This window comes from Prionailurus bengalensis, chromosome C1, assembly GCF_016509475.1.
Source record: "Prionailurus bengalensis isolate Pbe53 chromosome C1, Fcat_Pben_1.1_paternal_pri, whole genome shotgun sequence".
Lineage (NCBI taxonomy): Eukaryota > Metazoa > Chordata > Mammalia > Carnivora > Felidae > Prionailurus > Prionailurus bengalensis.
The window spans coordinates 48,942,174-48,958,078 of record NC_057345.1 but is presented as its reverse complement, the minus strand read 5'-3'; the positions used below and the strand labels follow the sequence as shown (position 1 = coordinate 48,958,078).

Sequence of the window (15,905 nt, the reverse complement as noted above, 5' to 3'; positions counted from 1 at the left end):
TTTTGTTAAAAAATAAAATTCAAAACATAAAACTTCCTCTTTAAAAAGCAGGAGTTTAAATTGCAACACTAGCTCTGTATCATCTACTGAAAAGTTGAAGGGTTTAAAATACATAATCTGAAACATAACTAAGACACTAATAATTTATTTTTAAAAGATAAATAGAACACATTTAAAAACACTGCAATCCAAAATGTACTCTCTCAAAGAGATCCCATTTTAAAAGTAGTCTCTATTGTGGCTTAAAAAAATATTCATATTAGAGAGGTTACAATACCGTATATATGCACATATGAGATGCCGCCATGCATGAGACGATTTCTATTTTCCAAGCCCCCGGGGAAAAAAGAAAAAATCATATAAAGCATATAACAGAGAGGAAACACAACCCTTTCAGTCTTCCTTTTCACCTCTTTACTTACTCTTCATAGCTTTCTCCCCGTCAACACAGATCTAACCACCTCAGCTTCCATCTAACCAGTACCTAACACACACAGAGCCCTGTCTTTTCGTTGTTGTTTCCATTAAATGCCTTCCTCCCTCTGTCGTTACTTCCTTCCCCCTGCATACAGAGCTCAAACTACAGACACACTGTTAGGTGCATTCGGGGTGGGGCTGTTGAGTTCTGCTGAGTCCTCTTCTCTCTGCCCTCACAATGTTTGCCATCAAAAACAGATTAGAAGCGGCAAGGCCACGAGTCAGCATGGAAGAAGGGAAGAAATACGAGGTGATGCTTTCAAAACTGCATTAAGGTTTCTGTCCTTTGGAGGTTAGTATGATCCACTCCTATAAGGCTCTTTGCTAGAGATCATTTTCTCCCTCTCCCTTTTCCTGTTAGAAGTTTTCCTCAATTCTGACCACTGAGCACTCTCAACCAGGACTTTTCTGAGGCCCACCCTGTTGGTGTCCCAGCAGAGCCATGAAGACCTCACCGGCAGCACACCAGCAACCATGAAGTTAGGTGTAGCTGTAGGACAGACAGAAATCACCTTGAATACATACGATTAATTTATAGGCTCCAAAGTGGCAAAATCACAGCATCCGTTATGCAGATATATACGGTATTCAAGGGTACCCTCATTGATAAGGGTGGCACTTTCAAACACAAGACGAATTTGGGCGTTAGGACCTCTCGCAGAGAGTCCACACGCAGCAGAATTATTACAGATTTCAAGTTACTTACACTTTCTCCTTCAGACTTGGAGCCTTGTTCCTGTAAAGATTTCTGGAGGTCCTCAATCTGCTGCTGCAATTCTCGGATGCGCTCTTTGCTCAGCCTATTGTAAGATGGATCATACACATTTATTTGTATGGAAAGTCAAAGTAGTTAAGGATCTATAAAGGTGCATTTGTGCAACTGGTGCATTTAATAGTAATAATGAAGGCTGAACAATGATCTGTGGCTAGGTTTAATATATAGTATAGTAGGCTACTTGCAAAGAAATATTTTTTAAAAAGAAGACATTTATCCAGGAAGTATAAACACCCACATGTAAAAATTCAAGATACTTAAGTGCCAGTTGCAAAAGCACATCATTTCTGCACAGTACTCACTGGTAAGAGAAATTAGAAAACTAGCTCAGTTTTCCTACAGTTGTATTTTTTTAAATTTTTTTTAATGTTTATTTTGGAGTGACAGAGAGAAAGAGAGACAGAGAACTATCAAAGGAACAGCAAAGAGAGAGAGGGGGACACAGAATCCAAAGCAGGCTCCAGGCTCTGAGCCGTCAGCACAGAGCCCGATGCAGCGCTTGAACACAGGAACCATGAGATCATGACTTGAGCTGATGTCGGATGGTCAACCGACTGAGCCACCCAGGTGCCCCCTTACAGGTGTATTTTTAATGAATGGGAACTAGGTTTCTTTTTGTTTCAGATTTCATAGTGTACTGACAAAGGTCACCGTTTTCCAACCATCTCTTCATAATTTTTTGTTTAAATTAAAGAGACTAACACTAGCAACTAATGCAGATGTTTAACTTGGCAAAACCTCATTCTTTAAAACCCTGCTTGAGAATTGCCTCTAATGAGGTTTCCAGCAAGAAAGAGAATCTGTCTCTCTTTTCATGTATATATGACCCAACACACCTGCCCGTTATAATGCCCCATTGTTCCAGTTATCAGATAATGTAATTATCTATTCATATGTCTATCTTCCTGTTTTAACTTTCTAAAAGCTGAAATTTTCTATCTCCAGTGCTGATATTGAATTGCAGAGGATAGTAATATTTGATGGTCCCTTCACAAAGCTAAAATGTTATTCTTTTTTCAACCACAGTTGATGTAATACTATATATACAAGTTTGAGAAACCAGGTTCAAGTGTATCTAAAATTCCTAGTCTCTAAGATCCAATAAAGGTTGGTCAAATAAAACCACATACTTTTACTGAAAAATATGCCATATATAAGAGGCAAGTTAGCATAGTGTTTAAGAGTCCAGACTCAGGAGTCAGAATGACAGAAAGTTCAAATGTGCAATCGAGAACTTACTAGCTAGCTTATAACTTTGGATAAGTTACTTAACCTCCTTGAACCTCAGCTTCCTTATCCATAAAAGAGATAATTACAGTCCCTATTTCACAGAGTTACTGTGAGGTTTTTTGAGTTAATACCAAACAAGCGCTTAGAAGGTAATACTATATATTACCTTTAGTAAATAGTTTCTAAGTTACCAGTAAAAGAACTCCTATTTCTCTCTGGGATTTGCATAATAAATATATAATACAATATAACACTTGTGCTTTTAACAATGTAATACTTGTTTTTCGAGACAGTCTTACAATAAATAGTTTTTTCTTAAACACTTGCAGAAACATTGCTAACAGTTTTAAATGACAGCTGTTGAATGAACAGGAATTTTCTTTCCTAAAAAGTTAAGAATGTAGAAAAAATGTAAAATGTATATTTAGAAAAAATAAATTTTGCTTTTCAACATCAGGGAAGTGGCTGGCATACAGTGAACACTTTATCAATGTTAATATATTTTTAATATTATAATTTTTAAGCCCCTCCTCAGTATCAGATAAGTACGTCATTTGCTTTAAACACGTTATCTGTGAATCTTCATAACAACTTGCAAATAGGTATCACCTCCAGTTATAGCTGAGGACATTAAGTGTGAATTTAAGAAACTTGCCCAGAACAAAACTGTTAATAGGTTTAAATAGAGGTGGCACTCAAATTTGACTCCACAGTCTATGTTCCATCCAAGCACTGACTGCAGTCGAAACCCAGATTGTCATTTACTCATTTGTTAAATTTTCTGAGAATTATGAAGACATATAAATGAAATTCAAGAATGAGAAACCTGGTTATTAAAGTGTGCTAGAAGCAATGGGAGTGAGAGACTAAACTCCTAACTATTTCAATTACGATGTTATCTCCCTCTTCTGTGAGTCAAGATTTGGTGGCTACCTAATGGAATCACTATGACAATTACAAAGAGTGGGTCACCTTTGCTCGGTTTCCAGTTCATTCATCTTGCGGTGCTTCTGTTCTAGCTGTTCCTGGAGTTCCTCAATACGTTCATTCTCAGTACCTTCCTGTTGCAAGCGAAGCATCTTATTTTCATGTTGCAGTCGAATAAATACTTCCCTGATGTTGAAAAGAAAATTTATTTTTAATTTTTTCTAAATATACATTTTGCTTTTTTTTACATCCTTAGCTTTTTAGGAAAGAAAATTCCTGTTCATTCAATAGCTGTCATTTAAAACTGTTAGCAATGTTTCTGAAAGTTTTTAAGAAAAAGCCTACATATATTGTAAGACTGTCCTGAAAAACAAGTTGTGAATTTTTAAAAGCACAAGTGTTATATCATATTAAATATTTATTATGCAAATCCCAAAGAGAAACAGGAGTTCTTTCACTGGTAATTTAGAAACTATTTACTAAAGGTAATATATAGTATATCCTCAGAAAACATAAATTAAAAGCAATAGGTTTAAGAAATCAGTTTGCTTATGGGGTGCCTGAGTGGCTCAGTCAGTTGAAGTCTGACTCTTGATTTCGGCTCAGGTCATGATCTCACAGTTTGTGAGTTCGAGCCCCATATCAGGTTTCACACTGACAGAGCACCTTCACTCGCTCTCTCTCTCTCAAAATAAATACATCAACGTAAAAAAAAGAAATCAGTTTGCTTAATATTTTTATTTTTTTAATGTTTATTTATTTTTCAGAGAGACAGAGAGAGAGAGAGCAAGGGAGGGGCAGAGAGAGAGGGAGACACAAATCCAAAGCAGGCTCCAGGCTCTGAGCTGTCAGCACAGAGCCCAACGTAGGGCTCGAACTCGTGAACTGGGAGATCATGACCTGAGCCAAAGTTGGATGCTTAACCAACTGGGCCCACCCAGGTGCCCCTAGTTTGCTTAATATTTTTAAATATACTTTCATGATGACAGGCCTATCACTGTCTCTAGATTATTTTTGTTTTCAAAAAAATCTTTATTAAAAGTTTACATACACATATTTTCTAAAATGCAAATGATAGAAATGATATTAAAGAAAAAAGTAATGTTCTCCTACCTGCCTCCCTAAATGCAATTTCTCAGAAGCAACTAATTTCATTTAATCTCAGTTTGTGTTCTTCTGAATGACAGCATCATGACTTTAAACTATAGGCTCATATGGCTATTTTAAAGTAATATTAATATCACTGGATACTAGCTAACAAGTTGCTTTCCAGTCCAACAGGTAAAGACCTCTGTCTTAACAACAAAAGTTGAACAAAATGAAAGTCAACAAATTTGCAAACTATACGCTAAGTGAAACAAGTCAGTCACAAAAGGCTGCATATTGTATGACTGTATGTATATGAAATTCTGTAACAAGCAAATGGACAAAGAGTCAATTCTTGGTTGCCTGGGGCTAGAGCTGGAGGAGAAGCAGGAATGAGGAATGGCTGCTAATAGGGACAGGGTATCCATCTGGGGGAATGAAGTGTTCTCAAATTAGATGGCTGCACAACTCTAGGACTACACTAAAAACCACTGAGCTGTACAACTGTAAATGGGTGAGTTGTATCTCAATAAATCTGCTTAAAAAGTAGAATTTGAAGTAATAAATAAAACTCTTACCACAAAAAAGAAAACCATAAAAACTACCAGATTAGTCAAATGCCTACAAGTAAACATAGCAGTAAAATACGAAAATAAAAGCTGGTGAAGAAGAATCTCTAAAATTTATATTTTATTTAACTTCTGTTTAATCCTCCTGCTATATTTGACAGCCCCTTTCCTATTGGCTTCACCCATGTGGATTTAAAGGCCATGTGTAAAAAGGGTTTTCCGTAGAGCTTATGGGTAGGGAAAGAAGTTCAACACAGTAAAAGTCATATCGTAAAAACCAGAATATCTCATTCAGCAAGTCTGTGAAATTTTACTTCTGATAAGACCTAAAACTGCTAAAGTAGCAATAACAATCTAAGAAGCTCAAGCAGATGAGACAAAGTATTTTGAGCTCTATGACTCATAAAATGGAACATTTTAAAGGCTAATAATTTTTTTAAAGAAATCACATTTCTAATATTATCAATTAATAAAAACACATTTACCTGTATTCCACAGGCATAATCTCAGCAGCAAGATTCTCAAAACTTTTTGTAGCAGATGCATCTAAACAACAACAATGAAAGATCAACATTTCAGCATTTCTTTTTTTTTTTTTTTTTAATTTTTTTTTCAACGTTTATTTATTTTTGGGACAGAGAGAGACAGAGCATGAACGGGGGAGGGGCAGAGAGAGAGGGAGACACAGAATCGGAAACAGGCTCCAGGCTCTGAGCCATCAGCCCAGAGCCTGATGCGGGGCTCGAACTCACGGACCGCGAGATCGTGACCTGGCTGAAGTCGGACGCTTAACCGACTGCGCCACCCAGGCGCCCCCAGCATTTCTATCATTAAAAAAAAACTTTTAAAAATCCAACAAAATTCACCTGTTTGGTTTAGATGATCTTGTTGCACTTGTGAACATCGAAGCTCTTCATTCGTTTCTTTCAGAGTATCACGTTGTTCTATTAGTCTCTAAAAAAGAATTGTTTATATGAGCAAAACAATTGTTTCCACAAGAAATGTACTTTATGGTTATAACAATTTATCTTAGCAAACTAATTTCCTAATTGTTGCTTAGCTATTTAAAAATGACAATATTTGGGGCGCCTGGGTGGCTCAGTTGGTTAAGCATCTGACTTCGGCTCAGGTCATGATCTCACGGTCTGTGGGTTCGAGCCCCGCATCGGGCTCTGTGCTGACCGCTCAGAGCCTGGAGCCTGTTTCAGATTCTGTGTCTCCCTCTCTCTCTCACCCTCCCCCATTCATGCTCTGTCTCTCTCTGTCTCAAAAATAAATAAATGTTTAAAATAAATAAATAAAATAAAAAAAAATAAAAATAAAAATGACAATATTTTAGTTTTAGTGCTAAATCATGTAAATAATCTTTATACAACACAAATCTTGTGATTTCAAAGATAATATACCTTTGAACCAAACTGATGTAATTATGCAACAGAGTACAAGTATGCAACTGTGGAGTAATTAGTAAAAAGTATGGACTCTGGAGGCAAATAGATCGTGGCTTGAATTCCAGGTTCCCTATTTCCTAGTTAAATTATGCAGGGTGAGTTATTTCGTTCTTTGGCTTTAGGAGCCACACCATCAAAATGGAAATGCTGATACTTAGGTCCTTGCAAAGGTGTTCTGAATAGTGAGCGAGGTAAAGTTTGTGGTTATTTTAAGAATTGATGAGGGAGCTCCTGGGTGGCTCAGTCAGTTAAGCATTCAACTTCGGTTGAGGTCATGATCTCATGGCTCATGAGTTCAAGTTCATGTCGGTCTCTGTGCTGACAGTGTGGAGCCTGGAGCCTGCTTCGAGTTCTCTGTCTCCCTCTCTCTCTGCCCCTCCCCTGCTCACGCTCTGTCTCTCTCTCTCTCTAAAATGAATCAACATTAAAAAAAAAAAAAAAAGAATTGATGAGCCATTATTGATTTTTAACATTAGATTTAACTGTTTCTTTTTTACTTTTATGGGTTCTGACAAACGTATAATGTATCTATCACTACAGTCTCATGGTCAATTGATTTTTAACAAGGGTATCAAGACAATCCAATAGGGAAAGAACAATAGTGCTGGGACAACTGAATACCACTCAGAAAAGAATGAAGTTGAGACTCCTATCTTATACCATATACAAAAATTCAAAATTTGTCACAGAATAAATATAAGAGCTAAAACTATAAAACTAAAAGAAAACAAAAAACATAAATCTTTATAACCTCACATTATTCAATGATTTCATAGAAATACCAAAAAATACACAAAAGAATAAAATGGCTAACTCTGATTTCATCAATGAAAAACTATTCTGCTGCAAACCATACCATCAAAAAAGTGAGAAGACAACTCACAGAATAAAAGAACATATTTGCAAATCACATATCTGAGAAGGAGCTTATGTCCAGAATATATAAAGAATTCTTACAACTCAATAATAAAAAGGCAAATAATTTAAATAGTATGTGAATAAGTGATTTGAAGAGGTAATTTCTTCAAGGAAGATATACAAATGGCCAACAAGTACATGAAAAGATGCTCAAATTCATCAGTCATTACGGGAACACAAATCAAAACCACAATGGCATACCACTTCATAGTCACTAAGACAGCTAAAATTAAAAGGCTGGTAAGTGTTGGCAGGGATGTGGAGAAATCGGAAACCTTCACAAATTGCTGAGAGTGAAAAATGGTTCATCTACTTTAGAATACAGTCTGGTATTTCCTTAAAAGGTTAAACATAGTTATCATATGATCCAGCAGTACCGTTCATAGGTATATACTCAAGAAATGAAACACATGTCAACATAAAAACTGTAAATAAACGTTCATAGCCACGTTAACTGTTTAATAGACAAAAAGCAGAAATAGCCCAAATGTCCATAAAATGATGAAAGAATAAATAAAATGTGGTATGTCCACAGAATAGGGTATTATTCAGCATGAAAACAAACAAAGTACTGATTCATACTACGAAATGGATAAACTTTGAAAGCATTAAGCTAAATGAATGAATCTAGTCACAAAACCCACGAAGTGTATAATGACATATTCTGGACAGACTGGGCAAATCTATAGAGAAAGACAGTAGAGTAATGGTTGCTGAAGCTGGGCGGGAGGGAACCAGAACAGAGAGCAGCTGCTAGTAGGCACACTGATGGGGTGAGGAGAGTGTTCTAAAATCTGACTGTGGGGATGGCTGCACAACTACAAATGTACTAAAAACTGCTGCATGGTACACTTTAAGTAGGCAAAGTTGATGGCATATACATTATATCTCAATAAAGCCATCAAAAAAATCCCATCTATGGTGCCTGCTCTCAAGGAGCCAACGGTCTAGAATGGGAACGCACGCACTGAGACATAGGGGCCTTGCCTCTGTGACTCCATCTTCCCTTGGGAAGGAAAGTAACGAAACTGTAGGGTGAATTCTTTCTACTTCCTTTTACACCAACACTCTAATTTGGAGAAAGACAGAAGAACTGACTGATGTGACTTCCAATCTTAGAATAGCAAGGATAATATTAAAAACTAAAAGAAGACAGGCGTATGACTTATCAACTGTATTTATGTTTACCTCTTTTTCCTTAAGTAAAGCTTCGTGTTTTTCTTCAAGCCGCTTCATTTCAAATGCTAGTGTATCTGCCCTTTTGGATTCAGAGGAAAGTTTATTGTGAAGATCTTGAACCTTTTGTCGAAAACAAGGGTATATAATATTAATAGTTTTTCAGAGGTCAATAAATGAGAAACTGATTGGAAATAAAACTTAGACTAAGACTATAATCTAGTAATCCTCAATAGTTGTGAAAATAGCATGTGGATAAGAGTTAACATAAATTTTAAAATACTCAAATAATAATCTAATAAAAAAATCATTCTTGTACTCTACTGTTTCTCTAGGTTGCTTGATAAATAGCTAAACAGAATATTACCGGCTATAGCTCCATTTTCTAGGCAATTATTATTAGTTACCAGAAATGCTAATAATAAGCAGTAAAATGCCTCCCAATATATACAAGCTCAGAAGAGAATAAAAAGGGGAAAGACCTAGATAACTCAAACTCAACTATCAATCCTGGAATTAAAATTACAGGTAGGAGAAATCTGTCATCATAATAAGCTCACAGCTGGTTATAGGCAATGTTCTTCACCTCTCTATCATTCTTAAGTATCAGAAGGAATAAGAAAGTTGAGCTCTTTCAGTTACAATGATTAAAAAAAATTGACATATTTTCTTACCTGCCTCTTGTACGTTTCTAATTGTGTACGTGCTGCATTTGCCTTCTTTAATTCTTCTTCTAAGCTGACTGTGTTATGCATATACATCATGTTTGTTTCTTGTAAAGTTTTCACCTGCTTGCGAAGGTCATTCAGATCTTGTAATTTCTGACGATACATCTCGACCGTTGATTCTAGTTTATTAGCTTTATCAGAGGTAGCCCTATAATAAAGCTACATGTTACTGGGTAAAAGCTAGTAAATGCACATAACATTTCTATTCTGGCTCTAAAATTAGTCAGCTAGATAAACTATCAATTGGCTGAAACAACAGAAAAGAAAATCGGACAGACAGCAAAAGAATTAAACTGTGTGAGAACTTTAGAAAAAGACTCAAGTCCAGTGTGGAACCTTTTTGTTATAAAGGTATCAAAACAAAAATGCCTTAAATTTGACACACTAAATTATCAAACCGTTTCATACAGCACAATGTCTAAAAAATAATGGTTTTGTAAATGTAACTGAACAATTCCAAGCTTCTCTGAAGCTTACAGGTCAATTGTGCTTTGTGTTTAACATTTAGTGCAGTTTTATTCTAAGTATTTGATATACTTAGGCAGTTGACTTATAATTTGTTTGACAAAGCACATCCCTTTAGAGTTGTGCTTACCTGGCCAACTAGAGCAAAAATAAATACATAAACCAAATCACTTTTCATCACATGCAAGTTCAAATGAATGGTAGGAAGATTTTGTTTCAAATGGACATAAAAACTGGGCAACAAAATGGCTAATTAAGAAAATTTAACAGAAAAGGCTCAGTAGGTTGAGGGTCTGACTTCAGCTCAGGTCATGATCTTGCAGTTCCTGGGTTCAAGCCCCATGTCGGGCTCTGTGATGACAGCTCAGAGTCTGGAACCTGCTTCGGATTCTGTCTCCCTCTCCCTCTCTGCCCCTCCCCTGCTGATGCTCTGTCTCTCTCTCTAACTCTCAAAAGCAAATAAAACATTAAAAAATTTTTTTTTTAAAAGAAAATTTAACAGAAAATATAAAGAGCATATGGATAGTCTGTTTGCTTGACTAACAATTCATAGGAAAAGCTAAATATAAATTTTATATTGTCAAAGACAGTAAGAGAACCTTGGGATAACCCTGAAATAAATGTTAAGATACTTACCTATATCTATTTTATATCAAATGCCAAAATATGGATTGTGAGAATACTTTCCCTCATGTAAAAAGTTCACAAAATAAACTAATGAGTACAAGGAGATGAAGCTAAATGTATCTAAAAGTAATTCAGTTTACACAATCTTAAGAAAAAGATATCACACCCCCCCCCCCCCCCCAATCGGGCTCTGTGCTGTCAGATATGCTTGAGATCCATTCTTTCTCTCTCTCTCTCTCTCTCTGCCCGTCCCTGGCTGTGCGTGTGCTCACTCTCTATCTCTCTCAAAAAAAGAAAAAGGTATCATTTTGGGTTTACAAATTCTAATATGAAATTGTGCTAACAAAGATTGAATATTATCCTTAAACTGCAATTATTATTAACAAGCATAAATTAAGTAAAGACTAGGAGCCTGGAAAAAACTGATCAGTACTTGATATGTAGAAATAACCCTACGAATCCTTGATTAAAATATGGAATACTGAAATGACTAATAACTTAGAAGCGACATAATTATATTCAGACATGGCATACCTAAGGACATCTATTTCATCTTTCAGGGCTCTTGTTTCTTCAGCAAGACTAGTCAGTTCATCATTCCTATGTTGAAATTCAATTAGTTGCTTTTCAAGTTCTTCACAGTGAACACGATAATCATCTTTTGCAGCTTCAAGCCTTGCATAAACAAAATAAGTATTTATAATGTAATTTCCATTATTTGTTTTCTTACTGAGACATAAGCTTAGCAAGACATACTTTTAAAATGTTCTTTAAAATTCTACACTCAAAAAAATGACTAAAAGAATAAGACACTTCTGGCTCCCGGATTTAAAACTGGCTGAGAATAAACTAATGTTCTGAATTTTCATTTTCACTTCTGAAATATGGTGCTTGGTTATCACTAGTTCTAAAAGGGGTTTTAATCTCAAAAGGTGAAAAGAAAATGTATAGATATATAATCACTCAAAAATATACATCGCGTGTGAAATGGTAAAATATTAACTCTAAGTAGACTATGATAAGTTATGGATAAATACTTCAAACTCTATGGTAAAAACAAAAAGTAAGAAGATGGGGAAGTCTGGTGGCTCAGTCAGTTAAGCCTCTGACTCTTGAACTCAGCTCAGGTCATGATCTCACAGTTCATGAGTTTGAGCCCCATGTCAGGTTCTGCACTGACGGTAAGGAGCCTGCTTAGGATTCTGCTCCTCCTCCACTCGTTCGTTTTTTGTTTTTTTTTTTTTTCTCTCTCTCTCTCTCTCAAAATAAATAAACTTTAAAAAAAAAGGAAAAAGGCAATACAGTGTTTAATATAAAATATTAAAAAAATATTTGATTCCAAAGAATGCAGGAAAGGAAGATAAAGGAAAGGAATAGATATGACAAATGAAAAACAGCAAATTGACAGACCTAAATATAACCATAACAAAAATTACATAAAAGGCCAATAGGTTAAACACACCAATTGAAAAGGCAGAGACTATCAGACTAAACAAAAAAGGCTCAAATATACATTAATTATACAAGGGATATTATAAACATAAAGACACAGATTAAAAGTAAAAGGATTTAAAAACACCATGAAAACAGTAAGCAAAGGAAATTGGGGTGGTTATGTTAACATCAAACAAAATACATTTTAAGACAAAAAAAGTATTATCAAAGAAATGTTTCATAATTATAAAAGGGTCAATTACTAGAAAGCCATATCATCAATGTATATATATACCTAAAAATAGTTTTAAAATACATGAAACAAAAACTGATAGAATCAAGGGTAGAAATCCACAAATCCACAATCATTGTTTAATACCAGTCTCTAATGGATGACAGAACTAAACAAAAAAAAAAAAAAAAACCTAAACATAAAAATACAGAAGAGATCTGAACATTATTAACCAACATGATTCAGTTGACATGTATAGAACATGTCAGTCAAAAATGACAGAACACACATTTTTGCAAGTGCACATGTAACACTAATCACAATGAAACATGATGAGCAATAAGTATTAATAAATATCAAAAGACTGCAATCCCATGCAATATGTTCTCTAACCATAAGAGACTTAAATTAGCAATCAGTCACAATAAGAAGTCTAGAAAAGCCTTAAATACTTGGAAATTAAACAACATGTTTCTAAACAACCCACAAGTCAAGGAAGAAATCACAAAGGAAATTGGAAAATAATTCAGACAGAATAACAACAGAAAGACAACCAGTTAAATTTGGGGAATGTGGCTAAACCAGTGCTTGGAGGAGAATTTACAATTTTAAAGGCTTATATATTAAAAATGAAGAAAGTCTTAAAATCAATCGAAATTTCAACCTTAAGAGGCTAGGAAAAGAAGAGCAAATTAAATCCAAAGTAAATAAAAGGAAAGAAAGAAAGAACAGAGATGTACAACTAATAATACGGAAAGCTAATAAAGTGAATAGATTAATAACATTGATGAAACCCTAGTAAGAGTGATCAAGAAAAATGAGAAAAAATGCAAATTACCAATACCAGGAATGAAAAAGCAAGCATCAGTATAGCTCCTACAGTCATTAAAAGGACAATGAAAGAATATTATGAACAACTTTATGCCAATAGATTCAACGTCTTAAACAATATAAGCATATACCTTGAAAAGCACAACTTATCAAACTGACATAGATGAAACAGAAAATCTAAGAAGCCCTATGAGCACTGATGAAATTATATTGTCATTAAAAGCCCTTTCACAAAGAAAACCATAGGCCCAGATTGTTTAATATCATTCACACATAAACTCTTTCAGAAAACAGGAGAGAATTATTCCCAGTTATTCTATGAGACTAGCAGAACTCTGACAACCTAAAAAAAGGCATTACAAGAGAAAAAAAGTTATAGACCAGTATCTATTATGAAGACAACCAAAAAAAAAAAATTCTCTCAATCTATAAGCAAACTGAATCTAGTTAATATATATGCAGAATAATAAGTATGACCAAAGTGGTCTAACCCTGAAATATAAGATTGTTCAACAATCAAAAATAAAACAATCATAATGAAAGGATGAAAAAGAAAACCACACTGTCATTTCAAGATGTAGAAAAATCATTTGACAAAAATCAACAATTAGTAATAAAAACTCTTAGCAAGCCAGAAATAAAGGGGAATTCCTTCAAACAGAAAAAAAACACATTAAAAAACTTTACAGCAAGTATTATACTTGATGGTACTTAATTGAACATTTCCCCCCTAAGACCTGGAATAAAGTAAGATGTCTTCTCTTGTTCAATGCAAGAAAAATAAATACAGGGCAGAAATAATAAAAGGAAGATGTAAAGCTCTATTAATAGATTAGATGACTATGGATGCCTTAGAATTTTCTACATAAACCATTTTCTAGAATCAATAAGACATAAAAGTTTCAAAATAAAAGCTTGAGTTTCAATATATAAAAATGAATTGTACATATTAGCAGCCACTTTTCAGGATAATTTTAATTGTATTGGTAATAGCATCTACATGGGAATAAAGTTAACAAAACACAAAACTTCTCTGCTAGAAACAACACAATATTGCTGGGAGAAACTAAAAAATAAATGAAGATACCATGTTCATAGACGGTAATTCTCAATATATTTAAGATATCAATTTTATAGAACCTAAATCATAATCACAAAAGGTTTTTTTAAATGGAAATTGACTGACAGATGTGAAAATGCAAAAAGACTTGGAATAGCCAAAACAAATTTTGAAAAGAAAGAACAAAGTTGGAATACTTATACTACCTGATTTTAAACTTACTTTAGAGCTAAAGTAATCAAGACCACATCATACAGGCATAAAGACAATCTGATCAATAGAAAACAACTAGAGAGTCCAGAAGATGAAGCAAATTTTATGATACCATTTTTCATGAAGATACAAAGCAATTTGGAGTAAAATTAAAATATCTTCAATGATGCAACTGTAACGACTAGATATCCATATGGAAAACAAAAATAAAAATAGGGACGCCTGGGTGGCTCAGTTGGTTAAGTGTCCAGCTCTTGATTCTGGCTCAGGTCATGATCTCACCATTCATGAGATGAAGCTCTGTGCTGGGCTCTGTGCTCTCAGCACAGAGCCGTGCTTGGTATTCTCTCCCTACCCTCACCCTACCCTGCTCATGCTCTCTCCCTCTCAACATAAGTAAATAACTTTAAAAAATAACAAAATAAATAAAAAATAAAAATAAATAAAGCTTGACCTCCATACCTTACACCATTGTTTTAGAAAACAATTCAAGATGGACTATAGCCTTAAATGTAAAAGATAAAACTGTGAAGTTTCTAGAAGAGCATAATAGAGAGTATCTCCATGGCATGGAAGTAGACAAAGATTTCTTGGGCAATACACAAAAAAACACTAATATTAAAAATATTGACAAATCAGACATCATCTAAGTTAAGAACTTTTCCTCTTTGAAAGACCCCATTTAAAAAATGAAAAGGCAAGTCACAGGATGAGTGAAATATTACTATGCATATATCTGACAAAAGGATTTGTATCCAAATTTTTAAAACCTCCTACAACGAATTGATAATGACAAACAACCCAATTTAAAAACAGCTCAACAGTGTGAAGAGACACTTCACAAAGTAAGATATATTGCCAATAAGCATTTGAAAAGGGGCTTATTACATCATTTGTTGTCAGAAAAATGCCAATTAAAGCCATAATGAAATACTACTACATTTTCCCTGAAATGTTTAAAGTTAAAAAGACAGATAAGAACAAAATATCCTACCAGACAGAACAACTAGAGCAATAAGCAGCAAACTCTGCTCATAGAGTATAAAATGTTATAGCCGCTTTGGAAAACGGTTTGGCAGTATCTTTCACAATTAAACAGCTAGTGCGCAACTCAGCAATACTGCTGTATATATTTACCAACGGGAAATAAGAAAACATATGTCTTTAAAAAGTCTTGTATTATAATGTTCAGACTAGTTTCACTTATATTAACCCCAATTGGGAAACCCAAAATGCCCATCTAAAGGGAAATGGATAAATAGAAGTGTGGTATAATGTAGAATAATTGCAAATATTTGAATACTACTTAGCAATAAAAAATAATGAATTACAGATACATTCAAAACATAAATGAAGCTCACAAAAATGCTGAGCAAAAGAAGCCAATCACCAAGAAGTTCATGCTGCATTATTCAATTTATATGATGCTCTAGATTAGAGAAAACTAATCAATGCTGAAAAATACTCAGAAGAGTAATTAGCCTCTGGGAGGTAGGGGTTGACTGGGAAGAAGCATAAAAGAACTTTTTTCAGTGATTGAAATGAACTATATATTGATAAAAGTGTGATAACACAAATGTATGCCTTTGTTAGCACATTAAATTGGACGCAGTATTTCTTCATTTCACAACATGTAAATGTTACCTTGTAAAAGAACCATAAACATACTGAAGTCTAATAATATTTTGTATTAAAAAGGTAAGACT

At 34.4% G+C, this 15,905-nt stretch overlaps 1 protein-coding gene across 1 annotated transcript in view; it reads right to left on the bottom strand.

The window, feature by feature from the left end:
• The window catches only part of HOOK1 (hook microtubule tethering protein 1), a 71,129-nt gene that overhangs the window by 13,139 nt on the left and 42,085 nt on the right, over window positions 1-15,905 (bottom strand). Inside the window, exons 10-16 of the mRNA XM_043575121.1 lie at window positions 10,964-11,104; window positions 9,284-9,485; window positions 8,622-8,732; window positions 5,931-6,018; window positions 5,550-5,610; window positions 3,455-3,595; window positions 1,184-1,277 (exon numbers count right to left, since the gene is read on the bottom strand). Of these exons, the coding sequence (XP_043431056.1) occupies window positions 1,184-1,277; window positions 3,455-3,595; window positions 5,550-5,610; window positions 5,931-6,018; window positions 8,622-8,732; window positions 9,284-9,485; window positions 10,964-11,104 (838 nt within the window). The remainder of the gene's footprint in view (window positions 1-1,183; window positions 1,278-3,454; window positions 3,596-5,549; window positions 5,611-5,930; window positions 6,019-8,621; window positions 8,733-9,283; window positions 9,486-10,963; window positions 11,105-15,905) is intronic.